Consider the following 26,299-nt stretch of genomic DNA (forward strand, 5'->3'; position numbering starts at 1 on the left):
TAGCAAGAGATAATGGTTACCAAAATTAACAAAAAGAAGGAGAAAATCTGGTTGGGTCCCAGGAAAATGCTAATTATAAGAGATTTATTGCTTTGATGCTAAAATATAGTAGAATGTTAGTTTTGGCTTACATTATATTGGCTTGGTGCGCATGCATAACCCAAAGGTGAACTAAAGGACAAAAGAGGAAGAGGAGAGGCCTTCATCAGGACCACCCCCAAAGACTTGTGCGACCACCAAAACGAGTGATGGAGCATGCGCGGTAAAGGTGTTGATCAGGGCGGAGACGGAAGAGTCATGAATCGAAAATGGGAGGAGATGATATCGACACCTGGCTTATAAGGGGGAAGTCTTCACTTGGCAAGCTCGTACGTGAGGTGGCCGGGGTCCAAGAGCCCTGCACTCCGTACCCCGCGGTTATCTTTTGCTTATGCGCTATTATCTGAACCAAATTATCCCTTATTTTAATCAAATTATATTGTCAATATATATTCTCTAAATTATTCAATTAAAATTGCAGCTATCTTAAATATTGTTTGGTTTTTATGAAGGGATAATTGGGCAAACATAACAAAGGGAAACCTAGGTTAGACATAAGGGAAAAAATTCCTTACGGCGAGGGTAGTGAGACACCAGAACAGTGCCCGAGGAGGTTGGGAATACTCCAAACCTGGCAGCCTTCAAGGCCAAACGGAGCTCTGAGCAACCTGATCTAGTGGGAACTGTCCCTGCCTATGGCAGGAAGATTAGGACTCACTGAGATTTCCAACTTTTAACATTCTACGACTCCATGACTGACTGCTGCAATCAGCGTGAGCACTTTAATCCACGTTTTACACCTCTGTTTATTCATTCACCTCTTACTGACTCTCTGCAATCAATGTTGAAGGATCTGCACAGCAGAACTCTCCAGACTCCTCGGAGGGCACCGAGGTCGCTCTTTGCGTGCGCTCGGCCATAGGAGTCCGCCATTTCCAGCTACAGGGCCTACGGGGACCCCGAAAAACTTAATTTGCGGCGCTGAGCGGACACCGAGGGCCCAGCCGCGAAATGACGGGGGAGAGGGGCGAGGCCACGGCCGCCGCTCCCCCGCCCCTTCCCCGCCGGACACCCGTCCCGGAAGCGCTCCGGGAAGGCGCGGGCGCTTCCGGGTGCCGCCGCTCGTCCCCTCGGCCACGCCGCGTCCCGCCCGCAGCCTCGCAGCCCCACAGCCCCGGCCGTCCCGAGCCACTCCGCCCCTGCTTGCCTCTCTCCGCGCCGGGCGATGCAGCCGCGGGGCTCCCGGGGGCCACTGCCGCCCTTGCTGCTGGTGTGGGCGCTGGCGGCCTGCGCGGCGCGGGCCTCCGAGATCACGTTCGAGCTGCCTGACAACGCCAAGCAGTGCTTCTACGAGGAGATCGCCCAGGGCACCAAGTGCACCCTCGAGTTCCAGGTATCCCTGCGGGAGGAGCCGCCCCGGCCTTGGCGCCGCGCTGGGCCGCGGCCCTGAGCCCTAAGCCCAGGCCCCTGCCGGGGGCTCTCCCTTGGTTTCCTTCCTGTCGGGAGCATTTGGGAGCAGTGCCCGGCCAGGGAGTAGCGGCTGGATCCAATGAGAGGTTTCCAGCTTGACTGAGGAAAACTCTGCGGGAGCGGCTGGGAGGCCTCCGTGTAGTGCAGGGCTGAGTGGGACACAAAGTTGGCCCTGAAAACCGGCAGTGTCCGTAACCTGGTGGCTCACATTAGTGACCCTCCTGAACTGCGCAGAGAATACCTAAAGCACGCCTGACCAACAGGTCGGTGTGCCGCCGACGTAATTGCCTTGAGGTTTGTGAAGCATCGACAGGATGAGCACGGTACCTCTTAAGAGCTAATATTTCGTGTTTCAGAGTACAATCCAGGTTTGGCTTACATACTAAACAGTGAAAGGGTGATAGGAGAAGGATGTGGTACAGCATCACTGTTTTGGTGCTTCTGAGTGTATCAGCAGGGCTAGAACTTTTCAGTCTGTCACTTCAGTCGATGAACTAACTGATAGTACAGCAGCAGGATGAGAGAAAACTCATGCCCGCTGACAAAAATCACAGTTATCTTTGGGGGCTTTTGAAAGGATTGTGTAATTTTTATGAGCTGACTTTTCTGGCTGCAGTCCTGTGCTTTCTAGTTTCTCAGTTGCTGTCCCATCTCAAGTATATTTGGGGAATGTTGCTGCCACATATCAGTCCTTGTTATTCTGTCCTGTGTGGTCTAAGTTCTGGATATCTTTTTCTCTACCCAAATATTTCTTGTCTCTGACTGTTTCTTCCATACAGTCTTTTCTGTGCAGTACTTTACCCTGCAGTTTGAAGTGGGTATCACTGGACAGATAAGCATGCTGTTGCCACTTTTATTGGTGACCAGAACAGGATTAGCACTGCTAAAAGAAAAGTCTGGATTTGACCAGCCACTGGCAGCTTGAAGTGCTGTGTGAATGTCCTTTGGCAGTATGTCTCAAGGGCCGACAGGAGGCACAATCAAGTTCAGTGGCAAGGAATCCTAGGGGAGCTTTAAAGTTCTGGCCAATCTTTACTACCTCTGTAAAAGCAATATTTTCAGGGTGCCTACACAACTGAATGCAAGTGACTTCCATGAAAAAGCACACCCTTATCAAATTGTAGATCGTATTTCAAAAATTAAGAGCTGTGTTATTGCTTGCCATCTGGATGCTTTTAAAATTATGCCTTTGTGGAGGACCTGCTGCTCCAGTCTTTTGTTTCAGTTGTACCACTAACGTAATAATTTTAATAACCTGGTACTTCAGTAAACTGATGAGCATTTAAACAATGCCATGTGGACTGAAGTGCAGATACAGAGATACTAAAATATTTCAGTGATTTCTGCACACATATGAAATAAGTCTCTTCCTCCTTCAGCATGCTTTAACTTAAAAGTAAAAAGTTTGCAGCAAGGATAAAGTGTAAAACTGCTATGGTAAGAGTCATCAGAATACCAAGTTGTGAATACCTAAACTCCTGATCAGTCTTTCTGGAGAATCCAGGTAGTAATACACTATAGACCAACAGTAATCAAAGCCTCAGAAATCCCCTTGAAACAATTGTGAAGTTTTGAGTCAGTTGCAGGCATTATCCTGATGTGCTGTTTTTTGCAAGAGCTCCTGTGTCTAACTTCAGAAGGGAGACGGCAGGTCTCCCAGAGCTCGCTCTGTTGACAGCAGCTGACAGGAAAATGGACAGAATGAAGCCAGACAGATTGAAATTCCTGTTCTACTGGTCAAACACCATTCCTGCAGCCTAATGCAGCTGAGATACAGCAGGGCAGTTACACTTTCCTGGCCACACAGGAAGGGAGTGTCTTGCTGCATGTTAGCAGTCTCAGCTGGATGAATTAATTCCACAGAGGACTTGAGTGTACAGCAAATGTCAGACTCATTACTGTCATGTCTTTGCTGTCTCATGGAGTGTCATCTACTGTAGCCTTTGCTGTTGTACAGTTAGTAATAACAAAGTAGCTAAAATTGTTCTCCTAAGGGTTTTAAAATACAGTTGACAGTGCAAATGCTGAACCAGAAGCATTTTTAATTATTTTCTGCATGTCGTTCATAGGAAAATAAATTTGCAGACTTGCTTTGAAAGATTCTCAAATGAATGCATTCTATTTTAAAACACCTGTCAAGGCAAAAAGCTTTGCAGTTTCATCTGCCAGACCAGACTTATTAGAAGAAATATATAGGTGTCCATATTTTTAAAAAGACAATTTCTTGGTTTTTGTTTCCAGGTGATCACTGGGGGTCATTATGATGTTGACTGTCGGTTGGAAGATCCCGATGGCATTGTGCTGTACAAAGAGATGAAGAAACAGTATGATAGCTTCACATTTACTGCATCCAGGAATGGAACATACAAGTTCTGCTTCAGCAATGAGTTCTCTACTTTCACACACAAAACTGTGTACTTCGATTTCCAGGTTGGAGAAGATCCACCACTGTTTCCTAGCGAGAACAGAGTAACCGCACTTACCCAGGTAACTGTTGTGTTTGACAAAAGTTGTTAGGTGAAGGCAATTTTTCTTCAAGTTCAGCTGCTTTAGTTACCTACATTGCTTTTGAAAATTAATGAAGTGGAGCTTTTCAAATATTCTGAATTGCAACAAATAGGTCTTCTTTGTAAAGGTAAGATTTGTAGAACACAAAATAGATCTGAGAAGGAATCACCAAATGTTTAAGAGGAAATTAGGACAGAAACTTAGGGCCACTGTTGTTTGGGTGGTTTGTGGTGTTTTTTTGATTGTTTTCTCTTTGGTTGGTGGGATTTTTCTGAAGTTTCTAATGGAACATCCTTTCAATGACACAGTCTTGTGTCTCTTGACATGTGGATTTCATGAAATAGATATTGGTGGAACAGGGTTTAAAAAATTTACAAGCTCTGGAGAAACTGTCAGAATAATTTCTATATTTAAAACAATAGAGTCTTTTTTTAGGAGGAGAGCTCATGTAACTACTGTTTTTAAACTGGGAAAGGAAATTCTAGCAAAATAAATCAATAATGTCAGCTATATTTATTTGACTTCTAGACATTTGGGCTTTTTAAGTCTACAAAGTGTCAGAGCATTATTGTTATTGTATTTTCAGTATTTTATAGTTTTGTACCACCTGTGCACAATCTAAATACCTTAAAACTTTCTTTGGATCATTTCCGTAATTACTGCAGTGCGCTTTTATTTTGGGCCCAGATTCTTGATACTGTATCTCCTAGTTTCTTTTTTTGCTTCCTTGGTAGGAGGTTCTTTTTGCAGTTCTGGTCATGCTTGTGGCATGACCAAATTTGGGCAGCCTTTCATGGGAGCAGTTAAAGGTAAATCCATAAAACCAGAGTGACCTTGTGTTTAGATCCATTGTGCAGATCAGGATGTTTCTACAACTTACAAATAGCAAAACTTAGTTTGGAAAAACTCATTCTGAATTTTGTCGAGAAGATTATCTTAGACTTCTTCAGACACACCTTGAAAGTTATCAAAATGCAGTTAGACACAGATTTAAGGGACTCGGAGCAGCCCTACAAGGGCGTTAAACATTTCCTTTAAAATAATTTGTGCTGTTTGATCTTCAGGAAATATTCATTTTAAGCCATTAAAGAGAAACGTAAATTGTGAGTAGAAAATAAGTCTTTTGAAGATCTAATGACTGTCTCTTAGTGATCAAAACACAGTTAGGAGTACTTTTACTTACAGCAGATAAACTGAAACTGCAAGAAGTTTATATAAAAAATTATCTAGGACTTGGAAAACAAATAGTGCTTTTTGCTTTTTTTAAAATGAAAAATCAGTAAATTGGCCAAGTTGGTAAGTATTTTTGTATGAGTAAGGTGTGGGGTGTTCAGGAGCACCGAAGGATAACAATTGTCCCTTCTCTAACCAGTTTTTGTATACATGAGTAAGAGAATGGTCCCTTGACAACAGAATAGATGTTGTACAACTTGAGTGAGAATTAATGAAGAATGTCATATTTGTGAAAACTGAAGCACATAGTATCTGCTCTGTATATCTTAATATTATAAGCAACTGCTTTTTTTCCTGTGGAATTAACAGCTGGAGGATCAGTGACATTTCAAAAATATTTCTGGGGGTCATTTTGAATCCAAGTATAAATTTGGAATTTATTCATTAATTCTCAGAGCCTGTTGCTTTTTATTAGTTCTATGGTTTTATCTGCTTCTGTATTTAACAGTGTCACATTTTTGTGTGTCAAGTTTCATCAGTATAAGTTACATTTTATGATATTTGCACTGTTTCTATCTGACATTGTTCTGAGTTAATTCTTAGCTTGCAAAATTACATGACTCCTCATTTTAAATATCAAAGCACAAAATCACTAGAAGGGTTCTTAATTCCGTGTTGTGTGTTTGTTTCTTCAGATGGAGTCTGCATGCGTTTCAATTCACGAAGCTTTGAAGTCTGTCATCGACTATCAGACTCACTTCCGCTTGAGGGAAGCGCAGGGCCGCAGCAGAGCAGAGGATTTAAACACAAGGGTGGCCTACTGGTCAATAGGGGAAGCAATCATTCTTCTTGTTGTTAGTATCGGGCAGGTATTTCTCCTTAAAAGCTTCTTCTCGGATAAAAGAACCACGACAACGCGCGTTGGATCGTAACCAGTAGCAGCAATGCTTCAGGTGTGTTACTCATTAAGATTAGTGGTTCTCCAATTTAACTGTAGGTACAGAGGTCTGAATATATGCAACACTCAAATGTGTATACTCCTCATCTCTTAAAAATCACAAAACGGACCCAAAAAGTTATGAAAGGGACACATAATTTGAAATGTTTTTAAGGATCCTTGGGAACTTAAATATTTTAATTCCTGTATTAAAATATCTGGCAGTGTCTAGTCTCTCTTTATTTCTACTGATATTAATCCAAACCAAGTTTGATTTTTACCACTACAATTAGTCATCTGCAATGTAACACTTTAAAATAACACAACAGTCTAGTGTCTGATCCAAGAGATCATATATATGAAAATCTCATTTCATTTTAATTTTCAGGCTGAATATCTTGGATTACAAAACAAAAAATGTGATTAACTGTAGTGCACTGTTTTGATTTGCTGTTTTAGAAAAATGGAATCATACCCATTGCTTTTTTGTAAAATCGTTGAAAGCTTGGCACTACATTGTGGTACACATTCTTTATCAGCCTGGAAAGTCTTCAGAATTCGCTGAATTTTATACTTCATTATGATTGCTTAAACATCTTCTGTATTAAAATAAATACATTTTCTCTTCTGCAATGTTTGTTTTACTGAAGAAATTGTAAGCTGAGACTACTCAGGAAATCCACTTCTGCATACAAAAAAAATCCAAATTTCCAAGTTTATGTGAAAAAATGTGCAGTAGAATAGGGAGTCTTCTAACTTTGTCATTGAACCTGTGCAGTACTATACATGCTGCTGCTGCTGCTGCTTTTTGGATTTAGGACCAGAAGTGGCTTGGTTAGTTAAGCAGCACAGCACCAGCACTGGATGAGGTTATATTACGTGTTAGGCATGTACAAAGCTTTTTACTAAATTGTTTTCCTAGTGAGAGGGCAATTTGATATTGATACTGCATTGCACAAGTGCTGAAAATATTCCTCTGTGTTGCACTGAGACATGACAGCCTTGTGTATCTAATTGCCACTCTATTTTGTTAGTGGTCAGGAAATGTTTTAAATATTTCAGGTTATCTTTTTGGTAGAGTTATTAGAGTTACATTGCTTTCACTGCTTATGTCTTCAGTAGCTTATGTACTGTAAAATTCTCTTTTATTTTGTTGTGGAAGGTAGTAAATGTATGTACATGCCCATAGTTTGAAATGAGCTGGTCATAGTAAGGTTAAACTCCTTCAAATGGCTCTGGGGCAAAAAAAAAGGAGGCTGACCAATTCTTTAATGCACACAAAATAAACTAAAGTTAAAAATTCATCATATATTACTAGCTCAATGAAAAGAGGCTTCTTACACAAGTTCTTGGCAAGCAGAGAAAGAGTACTACACTCTTACTAATTACCTATAGTATTTCTAGCAAAAATTTGAAATTACTTGTTCAGGTGACACTTAAGCAGTCTGAGGAATTGATCTAAGATGACTTGATTTTAAAATCATGTCATGGTTGAAAAAAATAAAAGTGCCCCTACTCTGTTGCGAACTGATTGACTGCTCTTTTGGAAACTGAAGGAAAACGTCAGACAGCTCAAAGACTATTTAGAAGGTCATGGAAGTATTAAATTTCCTTAAGTAAAATTCAGGATGTAAAGTTTTACTGTCCTGTACTGAATTTTGAATACTGCAGTCTCATTTTGGGATGCAGGTTCCCCAGAAATAGTTAGACCTGCTAATACAAGAAAACAAAAGTCTGCTTTTGTCTTGCGATACAAATCTGTGCCTGCACACAACATTCTTGATTGTACCTCTATGCTTTCTTCTTGTGCTTCAGCAACTGATGTCTAGTACTTTTTGTGCTGCATTGCACACAGTAGTAAAGCAAGTGGTACACTTCAGGTGCAAGTGTCAAATGAAAACATGATTTACTTTTGCTAGTGTTCATTATTTCTGGAGTTTGAATATTAGTTATGTAGCTTTAATCACAACAAAGGCATTTGGTTGAAGGCTTGAATTGTGTTGGGTTTTTTTTCTACTGAGTTGCTCTGTGTGCTGGCAAAAGTGGTAAATAGTGCTATAAAACTGATGATGATCAGCTATTGCATACATGTCTCTTTATTCTTTCATAATGTTTGAATGTGTGAAGTGGACTGTTCCATTCAACGTTACTCCCACAGCAGAGGTTTAGTGGACTTGACTTTTCCATTAAAGTTAGGTGTCTGAACCAGTGGTCTGGCATCCTGCTGCATAATATGCAGCAACAGCTTAAAAATGCCTTTATTTTTCTGTTGTTAAAAACATGGCACAAACACACGTTTAAACGTAGCTGTATATAGTTTTTAACTGACTGAATAGGATATAATAAAACACACATGCTAACACGCAGTGGGTGAAGAAGTGCATTGTGACCTTTGGTTAAAGCTGCACCTTTTTAATATATGAGCAGTTTGGTTAATGGTGTGATACGCAAGAAAACACCCTGCGTTAAAGGGGATATAACTGTGTTTTTAATTGCTAAATGCTCTGGGTTTCAGCTATGCGTTGAATGTTTTATGTTTACAAGACTTCTTTTCGTGTCCTGAAATGTCGGTTCTTTAGTTTGAGGGCATGGGGGGGAAAATTTAGTTTGAATAAGACAAAAAGCAGACCCTGTGAATATTGTATGGGAAAATAAAAAATTAATATATTAATGTAGTCCAATTGTTTTGTTTGCATATGGGATTGGGGAACATTATTCTTCAAAAAATCTTTGAATTATAATTTGAATAATCAGCTTGTGTTTTAATGTACTACAGTTAATCTACCTCCTGACACTTGATCATTCCTTCAGCCATGCTTAGCAAGGTAGTGTGATTATTGGCTCTTTGCTCAGGACATCCTTAATGTAGGCAGTCACAGTCATAAATCTCTTCATGTTGGAGTAGAATTCAAAGTATTTAATTGCAGATGCCAGTAATTATTTGGGATCTACTGCATGTTTTCACATTAATTCTGTAGATACAGTTACAGAGGGAGCTGGAAAGGTGCCTTCAATTAATATTTTCCAATCACAAAATATGAACTTCAAATAAATAGTGACTGAATGTGTGATTTAAGGTACTTTATATTGCGTTGCATAGGTTTAAAGAACAGATATGGCAGGCATCATTGTTTTGTGTGGACACCTTCCAGAATTACTCTTCTTGCTAAGTCAGATGCTAGATATTAAAAAATATCAAGACTGTACAGCAGTTGGATTAAGAAAAGCTTTTGTCTAGAAGTATGGGTAAATACTTCTTTCAGTGATGTGTTAATATTATGGCCAAGTAGTTCTCTGGGGCTTTTTAAGGTGCACGGCACCCAGCATTTTGAAGCAGTTAGTTGTGGTCGGTGGTGCTTTTCTGCTGAAAGGAGATAATCGTACCAAAACCAAAAATTAGACAAAGTGAAAAGATGAATCAGTAGATCAAGTGACATGCATGATGATGATGAAGGCTTTTATTAGGAAGGGAGGAGAAATGTGCTCTGGACCCCTGCAAACGTAAACAATTCCTGAACTACCAGGCTACCAGAGGGCACAAGTGCAGCAGCAATACCACAACTATCTCCTTCAGGAATGAGATGAAACCAAGAGTTTAACACAGGTCCTAGTGAGATGGATGAAAAGTCTTTCACATTCTTCCCTTGACTTGCAGAATCAAGTTCCAGAAAAGCAAGGTTATGCTATATGCACACTGAGGGTGCTACTGATTTCCATCAAGTTAAGTGTTGTGAGACATGAAGGAAAGTGGTGACTCAGCGTAGCTTAGTAGAAGCTCCAGATAGTAACAGCTCTCAAAAGGCTCATTATATGTATTAAAAAGTCCCTGTTGCGCTCCGCAGGGCAAGATGTTATGTAAATGTAAGGTGGTTTCACTTTTCAACACTTCTAAGCAGATTGATTTGACTTATGCCTTCTCCCCACCTGCTGACAGGAACCAGCATACACATGTGAGAGGCCTGGTCAGCATCTATTGTGTGCAGCACATTTTTAAGCACATGGACTGCCTTGTGTGTCCATGTTTTATATTTCTTATTACAGGCTGTTTTGCTAGTGAATTAACAGGAAAGGGAGTGGCATGGGTTATTTGTAGTTTTGTTGCCAGCCTCCTGTTTCAGGATGGAAGGTCCTTAAATGAGTAATCTGAACTGTAGTTTTACCTGAGTGCAGAAACAAATCCTGACAGGAACACCAGGTTCCTTAATTTCACTGTTGATCATTGTGTGTTTAGTTATCAGTAGAGGCCATTGAACAGAACTTCCTTCTTTTCGTGATCTGAATGTCATTGTGAGACACTGTAAAGTTCAGAATACAGCACATGAGAGGCAGTACAGCAGGATGCTATCCCTTCAACAGCCTGCATTGTTCAGGTGCACATTCTGTAGCTGAATGTATTTTTTGATGTGTTTCCACAAGAAGGATGCAGTGACCTCCTGCAGACGTGTGTGACAGTGCATAGTCCCTTATCAGTTGCATATTTAAGAGGCCTCCACTTGATGGAGTATTCCTGGCTTTAGCAAGAACCTTTTTGTTAGGGATGGTTTCTATGCATATCTTGGACATTCTTTCCTAAATTATTGTACAGGGATTTTCCTGGGACCAAGGACAGTAAATTTATTCAGACTTTACTGTAAATAAGTATTCTTTATAAATCAGCAAAAAAGAAAGTACATTGATATATTTGATGTGCAGAATATGAAAAACCAAAGACAAGCATTTTCTTCCTGGAAAAATCAAACAGGAGGAAAAAGGGGTTGGGAAGGATAACACTGATGAGAGACAAAAGCTTTTTTGGCACAGCACTGGCTTTTGGTCTGGTGTTTGGAGAACACAATACCACTAGATGTCAAGAAAGTAACTTGAAAGGGAGAGAAAGGGGGCAAGAGAGGGGAAAGGAGGAGTTAGGATGTATTAAAAACATGGGAAAAAATGAACAGATGGGACCCATGTGCTGGGTTTGTGAGGCTTAAGGAGTGCCTAGTTTGCTCCCTATGGTCAGGAGGTGCTCCATCTCCAGGGGTGCTGGTGGCTTTTGGTGGCTGCTACCCCCAGTACAGGTTTGCAGCACAATCTGCACATGGCAGCTGAAAATCACACAGAATCAACTCTTCTAATGCATATTGGCACACACATAATGAGGAATTCAATGAAAATTACCCTGGGGAAACTCAGAAGAAATATGTGTCAAAGGGTGGGTGAAAGTTGGAAGAGCAGGCAGCTGCTACAGGGAGGGAATGTGAAAAATGGAGAATGGTAACAACCAGGAAGTGCTGCCACCTGTGAAATACTCTGCCTCGCCTAAAACCAGCCTTTAATGCACTGACACAAACTCACAGTGACTCTGCATTTCTGTGTCAGTGATTGTCCTGAACTACTGACTCAAGATAGTCAGCTACCCACTCATTCTGCATGTCCCTTTCACTCACAGAGGTGCCTAAGACATTAAAGACCTCACTTACCATCACACCACACTTGCCCTTCTCTGGAACAAAAGTCATCAGAATCCAAAACTTCACAGAGCAGAAAATGAGTCCATATTTCATGACTTGCACAAATCCTTAGGTCAAGCCCCCAGAGAGTTACACTTCATTAAGTGGAATTGTGTAGCAAATGGAATTTTTACCCTCCTGCAAAGAAATTTTTACCCTCCTAGAAAGAAATTGCTTGAATTTCAAAGTGCAATTAACATCTTAACTCATCTTCTTTACTAATGCATAAAGAAAACCAGTGTCTGTGAGTGATAGGAGCCAGGTTCTGGATTGGAAGGTATTCAGAAATTACAATATTGGGGTGTCTTGCTGTAATGTGAGAATTTCAACATCTGAAATCGCTGCAGAAACTATACTTCTGCCTTTCTATTTACTGGCAGACCAAACATTGCATTCAGTCAAGAGATCCCTGCTTGGTGAATACAAATTGTCACTTAACACTCTCACTGCCTTTAGATGTTTGGATAGGAAAAGCTCTGATGGGCTTTTACCATATTCAAATAGTGATAATTATAAACCTCTTCATCTTTGTCATACCTGTGGTGCATACTGATGCAGCCTAAATTCCCTTGGACCAAAAGTAGTTCTGAAGTCATAACAAAAGCCCTCAGAGAGTGGGGCTAGCCTGGCACTTAAGCCAAATGGATGTGCCTTCTCTTGCGGCCCTACTCCCTCCTCAGGACATCTGTGCATTTCATGGCACACAGAAACATCCACTTCCCCTGAACTCCTAGGAATATATCAAGATAAAAACAGGGATCATTTGGATCACTAAATCATAGCTCCTTCAGATGCATCAACCATGAAATGAACATTTACGCAGGAAGGGCTCAAAGAACATCCTCCAGCCACTACAGCCTTCAGCACTCAATAGCAAATGGCCTGTCATTGAAATACAAGCTCAAAAGTCTCAATGAACATTCCCCTGACAGTAGTCCACTGGAGAAAGCAGATCTGAAAGAAAGGTCACTGATGGAAAATAAAGTTGAAGGAATGCAATTCTGAAAGACCCAGAGCCATCACACCTGCTCATTTAGTTCACTTTAATGAGTTTTACACACTGTGCTGGAAATAGCAGACCCAACACAGATCTGCATACAGATTCACAACTGCATGCTTTCAAATTTTTTGTGGCTATCCTTCAGAGCTCTTCACAATCTTTGAATCAACCAGATGTAGACACGTGGATGGTGGTACGGGATGGGCAGAAGAAACAGGTGCATTTGAATGGGTATTTCCTCACCACATGATAAACACTAGCTCCTTTTGTTGGATTTGGAGCAATAAAGGTTCTTTTTTCCCCATTCCACGGACTAGGCAGTGGATCTGAGGAGGGCAAATCCTTCTGTCTCAAGTTCGTCATTGAGCTTGAGGAAATAACTCCAAGGCAATACTTGCTTCAGGGTTTGGAGCAAGACTCACAACTCATGTCAATTTCCAGACTCCAGGACCGCATGGAAAAGCTCCTACTCACCTTGTGAAACCTAACAACCTATAGTCTTGCTCTTGTTAATGCTTTCAGCCCACCCAGGCCTGCATGGCTGCTATCATGGAAGTGAAGGCACATAGCCGCCAGGAAAGAAGGAGAGGGAGGAGGGAAGTGCAATAGTTTGCTTCCCAGCTCTTTGCCATGCATGCAAGAATGTGGAGTATCTTTGAGTCTGTGGTGATTGATGATGGTTCAAAACTGTTGCACAGTGTCTAGTTCTAGCCTTAAGCTGCAGTTGTAGAAGCTGAAACACAATCTAAAGGAGAGAAGACAGCACTGGACAACCTGTCTGAGGGTGGTGCTGCACCCCAGGGATGCCTTAAGGCAGAGCAGGTGGCTGCTCATTAATTCCAACTCCTCAAAAAACCCCATTCATTTGGAAGGTTTATTTTTAGTATGTTGCCCTTCCAATTTGGCTGATTTGGCTAATTGCCTGTCAGGATTTTCCTTCACATCTTCATTTCCAAAAACTGCTTTCAGGTGTGAAAGAAACACACAATATTTGGTCTCTAACATTAGTACTACAGGACAGCAAGTGGATGCAAAGAGTGAGCTACTAATTTTTCTGCCAACATTGAGAAACTTTCAAGGGCAAAAACTGTTGCTAGATGGCTTATGCAACAAGGTCCATGAGATAACACAGTGTGACAGCAAACTCCTGAAGCTGAGTAGCTGGGTACTCTGAGCATAGCTTTACACTTTCTAGACCAATAAATAATACTTCCTGTGCTCTACCAGGCACTCTGAGTAAAGACAGGATTCCATAGTTTTTATGTAGCTCTGAATTTGAGTTCCACATGTGTTCCCTTGCCATTTCCCCTGAGAATAAGTGCTCACCCAAGCACTGAAGTTGGCTTGGGTGCTTCAAAACTACAGTGCCCTTGCTGTAGTTTTGCCTGCCCTGTGGCTGGGCTGCAAGACTTCTGCTGTGAGATTGTTGCACTGCATTTGGGACCCAAATGAAAGATAATGTGCTTCTATGTCAGTAGCCTAAAGAGAAAGTCTTTAGTGTCATTCTAGAAAGCGGAGAAGGAGAGCAAACAAGTCAGTCTGGCAGTTTTGTGTAGAGTGGCTGGGCAGATGGAGAACACAGGTAAGTATAGGCAGTGTAGAGGCTGCAAGACCAGATCTTTCCCAGACCCAGGCAGAAGTAAAGGACAGTAACTGAGCAGCACTGGGAACCACAAACAGGGAAAGTGCTATGGCCATTTGCACCAGGTAAGGTGTGGAGCTGAAGGGATACAACAACAAATTAGCTGAATTGGCAGAACTACAGAAGTTCAGTCAACACAAGATTTCCCCAGATGGCACACTCTGGCATTCAAGAAGGCAGAGATCCCCCAAAGGTCAGCATTGCAGGAGCTGGGATTACTTCACAAGAGACAGTTTCCTATCGGTGGCTATGGAACAAGAATCTGCTGCTTGTGCAGAGAGAATATTTGTTTTCTCAGATGGAGAGCTCTCTCCAAATGGCAGCAGCTGAGAGAAATGCAGACACCTTCAGTATCAGTCCTCTAAAACTTACGCTCTCCTCAGGCTGTCCAAGTTTCCTAGGCAAGAGAGCAAGGATTGCAGGGCACCTTGGAGAAGCATAGAGCATAAAGAACAGCAAGAAGCAACTTGATGCTGTCAGAAAATTCTGTTACTAGACTTGGGTACCTGTGCTTGGGAAATTTAATGAGAGCCAGCTGCTGGGCACACAGGCAGCAGGCTTTGTGCAACATCAAGATGCCGGGCTCCAAGGTCACAAATTAGTATTTTGGTCCATCTTTGTTCCATTGATGCAGGTCAATGGAAGGGGCCAAGTTTCAGCTGTCAGACAGGTAGCTGAGGATGAGGACATGGCACTCTATGCAACATTGTCAATTGCATGCATGAGGACAGGAATATACAGAAATCCTAGCTCTAAAAAAGAGTCTTAGTGCCCAAATAAGATACAGAGAGCAAGGTCCATGGAGCACTAGGGAGCCTTCTGGGACAAGAGGAGTCTGAACAAGAGGAAAAGGCTGCACTTTAATCTTAATGAAGTGAGGTTTTTGGCCCTAAAAATTCAAAGACTCCCAAAGTAGTACTGAAAATAGAAGCTGGGAGAAAGCAAACAGGCACAGAAGAGCATGTGGTGTAGATGATGTGATGTTAAAAAGCGGATACATCTAGGGTTCAATGCCTCTTGTGAAATACCAGAAAGGAAATTAAAATAAAAACTGCAATAATTTAGGACAGCAAGTTAGACTGCCAATGCCAGTTCATTTTCGCATGCAAAATTAAATGTTGGTGTCAGGGCAAAACTGGCAAATCCTTGCAAGGAGCCTGGAGAAACAAGTTAGGGATGCTGAAACGGTTACCTTCAAAGAACAACAGCCATCTCAGCAGCTGGGATATGGAGGATCAATGGTATTCAGTGTTAGCTTGCTGACAGTTTTCATGGCAAGGAAAGAGTCAGTGCCCTCCCTCCCCTCTGCAAAGCTGTGCCCAATGCCCTCCTATCTCCCCCAATACCAGCAGAATACTCCCCATATCCACTGAGTGCTGTTCTGCCCCTACAGGAGTGCTGCCTGGGCCTTCAAGGCCCATTCCCCCTGACACAGCTCCTGTGATGCCAGCTGGTGCCTGTGCCCAGCAGGACAGGAGCAGGTGGAGAAGGGGTGAGTGCCAATGATCCGCGTCCACAGTTCCAGTGAGCACCTCCTTCTCTGAGCAGGTTTGGGGGCTTCTTGTGATGCAGGGTGGCAGCCAGTGCCCCCCTTGTGCAGCACTCCCCATGCCCAGGAGGCCCAGAGGGCTGTCTCTGGCCCCGGTGCCTACTGCACACAGATGAAGCCAGCTGGGAATGGTGGTGGGATAAAGCCACTGAAAGCCTTCAAAAACCTCCCACACACTCACCTCTAGTGAGTGAATTGATAAATGTGGGGAATGAAAATCTTCACATAAAAGAGTGGGGCCAGAAGCAGCAGCAGGCAGTGATTGCCCCCCTATGCTCAGCACTGGTGAGATCACAATAGAGTCCTGTGTTCAGCTGTGGGCCTGTTACCAAAAGTCAGTAAAAATAAAAACTCCTTAATACTAATGTAGCATTAAGAAGCCAGCATTCTTTATTGAGCTGGATGCACGAGGGGATAGCTCCTCCAAAATCTCATTCATGCTGAGTACAGAGAAAGCTCTAGTTTATATACTGTATTTTACATACACATTGATAGGATTTCCTAGAAGAAACATATAGATGAGAATCATTTCTCTGAAGTCATTAACATATGTTCCCTCCCCTCTCTCCATGTGTTCTTCTGTCTTGGGGGTCTCTTTGGTGATCCCTGGTGGTCAGGGACTCCAAAGTCGTAGCTGACAGCCTTGTGAACTGGCAGAAGCTGGCACAACTAGGCTGGTTGCTTTCCAGTTCTTCTTCCTACAGAATAAGCATTGTGCAGTTCCACAGGTCAATGGTTTTTGAAGAATGAGCATTGTATTAACCCACCCATTGTGCAAACAATTCTTCATCTGGCAACAGGCCCCTCTCTGCAAGAAGGATACTGAGATGCTGGAGTGAGTCCAGAGAAGGGCAACAGAGCTGATGAAGGGCCTGGAGCTCAAGTCCCCTGAGGAGCTGCTGGGAGAGCTGGGTTGTTTAGCGTCAAGAGAAGGAAATTCAGGGGACTTACCACTCTCCACACCTGCCCGAAAGCAGGTTGTAACCTTCTCCCAGGTAGCAAGTGACAGGACAAGAGGACAGCCTCAAGCTGTGCTGGGGAGGTTTAGTTTGGACATTAGAAAGAATTTCTTCAAAGAAGAGCTGCCCAAGGGGGTGGTAAAGTCAGTGTCCCTGGAGTTGTTCAAGGGAGAACCGGATGTGGCACTCAGAGCTATGTTTTGGTTTACATGGTGGGATTCGTGGGATCGGCCTCGGTGATCTCAGAGATCTTTTCCAACCTGCCTTCTTCCGTGATGCTGTAGCAGCTGAGCCATCACAGCCCACACTACACAGTCCGCGGTCCTGGCGCGGGGGCACATCGGTACCGGCGGCAGCCCCGCCGGCGCTGCTCGGCTGGGCCGGCAGGACGAGAAGGAAGGGGGGAAAAGGGGGGATTTCCTCCAACTCTCGTCTCTACCTGGAGGCAGCGCAGAGCGCGACTCCCACGACAGGCCCGCACTACGAGCGGAGGGCGAGCTGCGCCGCGGTCGGAGCGGCTGCCGGCCGGCCCTTCCCGTGGGGGCGGTGCGCCGGGCGGGCGGGCGGAGCAGAGCGGGGCGGTGCGGCTGCCGGCCCGGCCCTTCCCGTGTGGGCGGTGCTGCGGGCGGTGCGGCTGCCGACCCGGCTTTTCCCGCGTGGCGGCGGCCATTGGCCAGGGCCGGTTCCGAGATGGCGGCCAGCGCAGTGTCCAACCCGTCCCAGCTCCTGCCGCTCGGTAACGATGGGGGATTCCCGGGGTCCCCAGTCGGAGCCCGGGGTGGGGTCCCTGTCCTGGGGGTCGGGGCGGCTGCGGGCCCCTCCAGGGGCCGAGCTGCGCTGGCGCCTGGCGGGAAGCGGGAGGGCGGGAGCGCCAGGCGGCGGGGCCCGCCCGCGGCCCGCGAGGATTTCGGGGTCTGGGGCCCGCGGAAAGGGGAGTGTGAGTAGGGGATAGGTGTGGGGGTGTTGGGGTCTGGGGGATGAAGTGTGGGGCTGTGGGACTGTCTGAGGGAGGCCGGTGGGAGTGGGGATGGATGTAAGGATGTCGGGGGGATGTGCTGTCTTGTGTGGGAGAGTGGAGGGGAGATGTGTAAGGTTATGTGGAATGTGTCTGTTTGTGTAAGTAAACACAAAAAAACCCGTAAGGCACGAAACCCTTGCTTTGTAGAACGTATGCTTTTCTGTGTATCTACAGAACTTGTGGACAAGTGCATCGGTTCACGTATTCACATCGTGATGAAGAGCGACAAAGAAATTGTTGGGACACTTCTAGGATTTGATGACTTTGTCAGTATCCTTTGATGGACGTATAAGGCTGCCTGCTTTATGTTCTGGCCTAACTAATTTATAGCTCTTGAGAGTTTTGGGTTCACCGAATAGAACTTTTTTTTTTATGGATCGGTTGTATTCTGATATTTTCTACTTTCAGGTAAAATCACATTTTGGCATAAATGAAAAGAGCATTAAATAGTCTAGTTGTAAAATCTAGGCCTTATTTTCCTTGAAACTAGATTTTCAGATATGGTGCTGGAAGATGTTACGGAATTGTAAGTATGTTTTCTGCCTCTTGTTGCTATTTAGTGTTTGGTTCACTGAGACAAAATACTGTGTAAGATCTGCAAAAAAAGTGTTTTTACATCTATGGAATACTTACCAGCTGAGTAGTTTAACATTGGACTTAATAGAAAGTGATCTGTTCAGGACAGCCATGTCATACAGTAGCTATTGTGTGGTTTATACTTGTATGGGAATCCTATTTGTAGTCTTAATTTTGCATGGGTTGTGTGGGAAGCTTTCCAGTATTTAATTTGTTTTTGCAAACAAATTAAATTCTTTAAGACCTAGGCTAAGATTCAACAAGGTAGCAAACTTAAATATTTTTACTTTGTCATAACATGTTGATATATCATATTCAAGAAATTGTTAAGCTTTAGAGGGTGAATACACATCTCCATGTACTGAGTCGAAGAGACCTTTTCAGTTAGCTTTCTGTACCTAGGTGCTCCATTTATCCAGGTTATGCTGCCATGTAGTTGATGTATTTGTTAGTTCCAGCAATGGCCACCTTAATGCAGAGATTTCTGTCCATTCTGTGGTCAAATCCATTCTGTGGAGCCATTGTCCCTGGTTCTGTGTTCTAACTGTTTCTAATGCTCCTTCAGTGAGATCACACCTGAGGGCAGAAGAATCACAAAGCTGGACCAGATTCTGCTCAATGGAAATAACATAACTATGGTGAGTCATGCATGTGTTGACTTTCTGTGTCTGTAAATTGATCAGCGATTGTATTCAACTCCTTTAAGCTGAGCTTTCCTGACAGTTCCACTACATCAGGAAGTTTCAAGTAGCTTGCCTGCATAGCTGGCCACAAAGCCTGGACTTCCAGTGCAAGGGCATTCCTAATTTTGTGGGAAGAGGAAGGCTGAAGTGAAAAGATCTGAGTCTAATTTGTCTCTGTATGAATGAGGAATAGTCTCCATTGTGTTGTTTTACCTATCTTGCACCTCTGCATTGTGTGTCGGGGCAGGTGCCATTCTGTGTTAATTTCTAAGCCTTTTTTCTGCTTTGGTTATTGTTCTGCATGTTGAAAGGACAGCATATGTTCTGACTCCTTGTATGGGGTTAAATTCCTACAATTCAGTTAGTCTGGGCATGTGTTGCCCTTGAAGAAGAACCTGGTGAATTTTCAGCAAGACATAGATACATTTCTGCATTAGATCTCATGTGTCTTTTGGTAATGTATCTTCCCATATCAGGAAGTCCATGATTTAGACTTTTTCTTATTTTGACCCCAAAACCAGTGAAGCGCTTTCACTTTGGAAGTGCTCAGCTGATAATGAAAAAGATACCAGTAAAAGTAGTGGTTAATATTTTTTTTTCCCTCATGTTTTGTCTTTTGTATTTCTTTTTCTGTTCTTCAGTTCTTTGCTTTCTTCACAAGGAGGTGCTATGCTGATTTACTCCCTGCTGCCTTTTTGGTTTGTGTGTCTCTGGCAATAACTGACTTCATCTGTTGGGAGAGTGAAAGCCACTTTTGTGGTCTAGCATGAAGTCTCCATGTCCTGAAATGTTTGTTGTAAAGTAAGAGCTGTTGTGTATGGGTTTGTAAAGCTTAACTCTATGGAACTAATGCAAAAATGTCTTGTACTTTTATAGCTGGTTCCTGGAGGAGAAGGACCTGAAGTATGAAGACATGATATTCATATGTACTTTTTATATATATATGCAAAATCTAAATAGAGATTTTGGAGTAGAAATGTTTGGGTATGGATTGTTTGCTTTGTTTACACAATTGACGTACAAAAGACAACTCTTAAGGAAGAGTGCTGGTGGTAATGTTGTTTTTTTAAGTTGAAATCATGACTTTCTTGTAAAGGCATCTGAATCTCTTCTGAATAAAAGGCTTTTTCTTCATTGGTTACTGTGTTCGGTTATGTGAGTGCACAAGTTTGGTAATTGTATAACTACTTAATGGAGTAGAAAAATGACAGTCATGTTTCGGTTGCCATCAGTCATCATTTTTTCTACATCTGTTGCATTTGTTTCTGGCCCAAGTTTGTATAATACACAAGTCATGAGCCAGGATGTTGCTGTGGTTTGGCATACACACAGATACTGAGCTGGATGTTTTGTTTGAAGGCTGTCACTGGAAACCTGTCAGAGTTCTGTAGAGTTCTGAAAGCCCTTCAGACTGGCTGCATCTGTTCGATGCTCAGCAGCGTTTGGTTCTGCTGGCCTTGAGGTTCAGCTCTTGTGGACCATTTTGTCGGCTGATATCCTTCCTTACAGCAGAGGCCCTGCAATGGCATTTGGCAAGTGAGAACAGACAGAACTCGACCTGTTTCATGTTCTGGGGCTAAAAATCCCCAAGGCTGGTGTTAAAACTTCTCACTGGTGTCAGTGGTCACTCTTGCTTTCACCACTCAATGATGCCATGTGTACTGATATTGGGAGGTGCCTGTGGCTGCTTGCGTAGTTTGGAGCACTCATTTTAGAGTAAACAGGAGTCTTGTGTGTCCGTCTGTTCTCCTGTGATCTAAAAGTGTGACAGATACTGCAAGCTACTATTTTAGGATAATTTCTGTAAGTAATTGCTGTTTTGTTATGATGCCATGCTCCCGGTGTAGCTTATGCTTCCATAGTACACCTCTCAGCTGGCTTCTATATGTAAATGTCTTTGCAGAGGAATCACAGGTGTCTGCTGTCACTGTAGACAAGGTGGATGCAGCATAGGCTCATGTGGAGAGGACGTGCTTTTCCTTCCCATGACCAGAAGTGAGATGAGTTGAAGAAGGGGGCTCAAGAGCAAGATTCTGGAAGGAAGCTGCTTTACTAGATCTTTCTGCCTTAATCTGACAGAAAAAAAGCTGCGTTCTGCTAGCTGAGTGTGAGCTCACAAAGCAGTGACAATCTCTTGCTGTAGCCTATTAAAAGGGAGAGGGAGTCCCTCCTCTCTCACAGGGATAATGCGGCTTCTGGCTCACATGTTCTGAATAAGTGATCTGTGTTTGGATTGTGCCTTGGCAATCTATACCATTACTCCCTGAATATGTTTGCTTTTTTCCTTTCTGTCTCCATTTCTTCCTTCAGCTTTTTTAAATACATGCATTAAAAAAAGATACTTTTTTTAAAAACTTAGATTTGATTGAAGCATCATCTGTGGGTGTTTGCCTCAAACACTTTCCTAGAAATAAGTCAAGTCTTTTCACAAGAAATGAGAACACTTCAAAGATTTCTAGTCCAATCAGAACTACTGTGTTGGGCTATTGTTGAATAAAATTTTGGTTTTGTTCCAGCTGTCCAGTTTGTATGCACTTGATTTCTACTTCACTCAGTGTTTTGAAAACAGTCATGCTTCTGAGAGAAGAGTAGATCTTGACTCAAAAGCAGCTGTTACTCTGACAGCATAAACATCTTGTTTGTTGCCTTGAAAAAACCCAAACAACTTGACACTGCCTCAGTTTTTGCTTGATTAGCTGTGTTTTGTTCTACTCACTCCAGAAGGAGTAAGACTTTCAGAAGACATTTTAATTCCTGACTCAGGTCTGCAGAGATCCTCCTAAAAACGGTTTGTGCATGCAAAACACTGTTAGTCCTTTCTAAGATGAAACATTTTTCCACTGTCAGCTGAGAATACAAAGTATTCCAGGTGCATCTAGTTTGCTTTGCATTCATTATTCCTGTAGCCTGTTGCTTTGGAAGTGCAGCTAATAAGCTTGTCCAGTCAGTAAGTAAGTAGTGGTAGTTTTTGTTCCTCCCCTAGAAATCCAAGCACTTAATGATACTGCACTGCCTTCTTGTGGACACTGATCTTCTCCAGAATACTATTCAGGGTGGCACCACATGTAGGTAATTTAAAATAATAACCTTAGACTTTAAAAAGATGGAAAACTGAATGAGGCTTTAAGCTTAGGGCAAGGTAATTGTTAAATAACTTTGTGGTTATGATATGCACAGTAGTGATTCTCTTCAGATTTATGTTTGCGTTGCTTTCTGTTTTTCTATAGGATAGCACTGGTTGCAGTGATCTTTAGTTCTACTACCTGGCTGTCTTAGTATGGAGAAAGTTCCCTTCTGAGAATACTTGCTCATTCTGTTTTGGGTATAATATCCTCACTGAAATTATTACAATGATTCCTGTCTGTCCCAGGTCACTGGTAATTCTTAACACAGTCAGTGCTTCCAAAGCTTATCATAGTAATTTAGCAGTCTCATCAGTAATGCGTCATTTTGCAGGTGTAGCAATATTTTGGTCACTTAAAATACAGTCAGACACAATGTAAGCAGAGAACACTAGAATATTTATTCCAGCTTCAATTCCAACGAATCTGACCTCGAGGCAGTTGATTCAACGAGTCAGCAAATATTTTCAGGAGCTTGCTTTGACATTTTCAAACTACCATAATGAACAGGAATCAAAATTCAGCTTTGTTTTGACAGGTGCTGCACTAATGCTGGGCCACACTTTTGCTTTCTGCTAAAAGAGAGAATGAATCTGAATTAATAATTTATCAACAGATTCTGCAGCTTGATGTCCTTTTCATGAAGACACTATGGTTGGTTAATTAAACTGTTAGAAACAAAATCAGGAATTCAAAAACTGTGCAATTTTATTTCAGAAGTCCTTGCTTATATTTGTACAATATATTGAATAGCTTTCAATTTTCTGCAAAACCTAATATATCTTTCATGACTTTTTTCTATAAACTTATAAGGTCACATTCTCTTGAAGCCTTCTAGAAGCGCAAAATAAGCATTACAAATGAAGTATTTGTTGTTTTCACAGGAAAACAGTTACAAGAAAAGACAAAAATATACCTGTTTAATCCATTATGAAAAAATACTTCAAGCAGATTGAATGCAATCTTCATACATCAGTACTTAATACTGATACTTAATTTGTTAGCTGTTTTCTTTTTTTAATAATGTATTTAATCAAAATTTAAAAATACATTTAAATATGGCAAAGTACTGCAGTTTTATTCCAATTAATGGGTTCTCAAAACCCAGAGTAACCTTTTTAAATCTAATTCAAACCTGTTAACATTCGTGAGTATTTGGTTTAGGTGGTTGGTTGGTTGGTTGGTTGGTTTTGTGTGCTTCTTTTAATGGATCCTCATTTTTTTTTCAGCACTGATTCAAAAGAGTGGCCTGCAGGAGCCATTAAGTGCAAAGGGATGTGGCAAGTCCTTCTGTCACCTGCATTCCCCTGGCATTCCATTTGGTGAAGAAATTGATGTGGCAGCAGCCCCTGCACAGGAAGAGGAAAACACAAGTTATAAGGATTTATAAATAAGCAGTTAAAATGTTTTTCCATTCAGTAAGCACTGGTATATTGTCATGATGTAAGAATGGTACTCCTCAGTTCAGTGCCCCACTGAGGCTCTCCCAAACTGTGCACAGTTTTTGACCATGCCAGAGGCTGATGCACAGTAAGAAATATGATACCTACTCAATACTGCAGTGCTCTCTGGCCCAGGGGTCTATGAGACTACTTTTGAAATTAATCCCATTGTCTGACTCAGCTCTTTCTGGGGTTCCATGTCACTACAGGCCTTGCTTTTCAAGACCCAAGATGGTGTTTGGGCACAGGGTACATCTTCCAGCCATCCCGTGGTGGATTCCACCCCTGCCAGCACATAGCGCTTGCCTGTGCTGGTTTGTGGAAGTGCAGTCTAACTAGCCAGGCCTCCCCATATTTGTATTTTGGGCATTGTTCCCCATATCACAGAGGCTTTACTTGGCCTGCTTGATTGCAGTGCATGATTCACAGCAAAGGATAATCTGGGAAATAGTGTCCATGGTTAAGTCCACCCCTCAGTCCCGAGCCTGTCTGTATTGTTGCATCTCTTCTCTGATGCCCTGAAGCATCATGGGCCCATTGAGCCAGAAATAATTCACCCTTATGTTCCCAGTTCACATCCACCTGAGACACTTTGATCTTGGCAACCCAATCCACCTGTCCATTGTTGTGATGTTCTTCAGTAGCCCAGCTCACAGCTGCATGTAAAAGCACACCTATGTGATGTGCTTTTACAGCCAGCTTTTCTCTCCAAGCAGTGATGTCTTGTCAATCTTCAGCAGCCCAGACAGGTTAACCTCTCTTCTACGAACTTAAGTTTTTCCATTGATCCAACCATTCTTGCAGAGTATTTGCTAGTGTTCAGTAGTCAGTGCAGAGGAAGGGTGCTGGCCATTTCTCTTGTTTAGTGATATCTAAAGCCATCTGGATGGCTTTCAGGTCTGCAAATTGACGTGATCCACCTTGTCCTGTAGTAGCTTCTGCAACTTGCCATGTAGCACTCCATATAGCAGCTTCCTATTTTTGATTTATCTCCAAGATACGGTATTGGAATAATACCAATATAACTGGATGGGACGTGCCTGACCTTGTCTGGCCCTTGCTGCTTGAGCAAAAGGCAGCAACTGTGGTGGTTTCACCTCAAAGACACCTTTGGCTAGCTGGATGCTGCAGCTGGGCGCTTGGAGGCAAGTCCAGGCTTGCAGGAGCTCAGGTTTACCTTTGGCAGAGAAGCTTCAAGGCGATGGTGAAGGAAAAGGAGTCAGGTTCTGCTGGAAGGTTGTGATCCAGAGCTTTATTCCTGGCCCACAGGCCTCCGAACCCAGCAACAGCTCCAACAAAACCCCCTGAACCGTGTGGTTGTTCTTCCTTTTAACCCCGGGGAGAGGGGGAGGGAAGGGGTAGGGATCCCACCAACCAAGTAGGGGGGGAAGTCTTAAGGGACAAATGACACCTGGATGGCCCAATGTCCTCCAGGGGGGAGGTATCTTTTGAACTCTGCCAATCACTGGACGCCCTTCTGGAATGCCAGGATTGACAGACAGCGCTCAGCAGGGGTCAGGATGTGGAAAGGAGGGATGATTGACACACCTGGCACGGAATTATCAGGGAGGAACCTGGGATATCTGAGGCAAACCATGACATCACGCTGCAACAGTACAGCAGGAACTGTCAATGGTGAGGCCATTTTCCTTTTTCTGGTAGCTGATTATATGATGGAGCCTCCTCAGTACGTCACCTTTTCGTCCTCCTCCTCTGATGATGGTCCAAAATGTTTGGCATCCTTGATTTCCAAGATTCCTGGGTGATTGGTATTTCCTATTGAGTTTGCTGAGTGATCATCACAATTCACTTACTCCATGTAGCATCAGTGCCATGATGTGTGGCAGGGACTGACTTTTGAACATCCAGCCCAGCACTGGCAGTCAGTGTGCCAGGAGGAGCTGTGCTTAGGTGCCAATCACTTCCCAAGCACCTCAAAACCCTTCATAAGCTGCCAGGATCTCTTTTTCAGGTGGCGTATATCATGCCTTAGATCTCTTGTATCTCTGAGTCCAGAACCCCACTGGTCATCCTGAAGTCTCCCTGGGTACTTTTTGCCAGAGACTTCAGGAAAGACCATTCTCCCTATCTGCATTGTAGAGCAAATTTTTCACATGTGCTCCTATCCTGACTGGCCCAAAGGTTACTGCATGAAGAATCTCCTGTTTAGATCGTTCAAAAGCCTGTTATTGTTCAGGACCCCACTTAAAATTATTCTTCTTCTGTGTCACATAATATTGAAAGGGTTTACAATCTGACTGTAATCTGTAACATGATCCTCCAGAAACCTGTAGAGGCTAGGAGGACCTGTTCTTGCTTTCTGCTGGTTGGTGGGTACATAGCTGCTTGTTTGTTTACCACATCCCTTGGAAGCTGATGACATCCCTCTTGCCATTTTACTTCTAAAAGCTGAATTTCCTAGGCAGATCCCTTGAGTTTGCTTTGCGTTATGGCAAAACCAGCCTTCAGGAGGATCTGGATTTTCTTCTCCCCTTTCTCAAGAACCTCCTTTGCTGTGTTGCCCCTACAATATCATTGATGTACTGCAAGTGTTCTGGAGCCTCGCCCTTTTCTAGTGCAGCCTGGATCAGCCCATGGCAAATAGTGGGGCTGTGTTTCCACCCCTGGGGCAACAGTCTATTGTCAGTCTCCACTCTCCACTGGGCTTACACATTGGCCATATAGGACTAGT

The 26,299-nt window shown here is 43.0% G+C and overlaps 2 protein-coding genes across 4 annotated transcripts; both read left to right on the forward strand.

Annotated features, from left to right (window-relative positions):
- The first annotated feature begins 1,122 nt into the window (after window positions 1–1,122).
- On the forward strand, window positions 1,123–7,421 carry TMED7 (transmembrane p24 trafficking protein 7). The gene is made up of 3 exons (XM_030969067.1): window positions 1,123–1,432; window positions 3,751–3,996; window positions 5,886–7,421. The coding sequence occupies exons 1-3, from the start codon at window positions 1,265–1,267 to the stop codon at window positions 6,120–6,122; spliced, it is 651 nt and encodes a 216-aa protein (XP_030824927.1). The 5' UTR covers window positions 1,123–1,264; the 3' UTR covers window positions 6,123–7,421.
- A 9,949-nt stretch (window positions 7,422–17,370) lies between these two features.
- On the forward strand, window positions 17,371–23,583 carry LSM5 (LSM5 homolog, U6 small nuclear RNA and mRNA degradation associated). Of its 3 annotated transcripts, none has more exons than XM_030968505.1 (5): window positions 17,371–17,502; window positions 17,959–18,054; window positions 18,283–18,310; window positions 18,926–18,998; window positions 23,395–23,583. In XM_030968505.1, exons 1-5 carry the CDS (start codon window positions 17,457–17,459, stop codon window positions 23,398–23,400), a joined length of 249 nt encoding a protein of 82 aa, XP_030824365.1. In that variant the 5' UTR covers window positions 17,371–17,456; the 3' UTR covers window positions 23,401–23,583. The 3 variants fall into 3 exon arrangements, with proteins under 3 accessions (XP_030824365.1, XP_030824364.1, XP_030824363.1); XM_030968504.1 differs by lacking the exon at window positions 23,395–23,583 and adding an exon at window positions 19,920–20,184; XM_030968503.1 differs by lacking the exon at window positions 23,395–23,583 and adding an exon at window positions 19,685–19,883.
- Window positions 23,584–26,299: the final 2,716 nt, after the last annotated feature.

This window comes from Camarhynchus parvulus, chromosome Z (genome assembly GCF_901933205.1).
Source record: "Camarhynchus parvulus chromosome Z, STF_HiC, whole genome shotgun sequence".
NCBI lineage: Eukaryota > Metazoa > Chordata > Aves > Passeriformes > Thraupidae > Camarhynchus > Camarhynchus parvulus.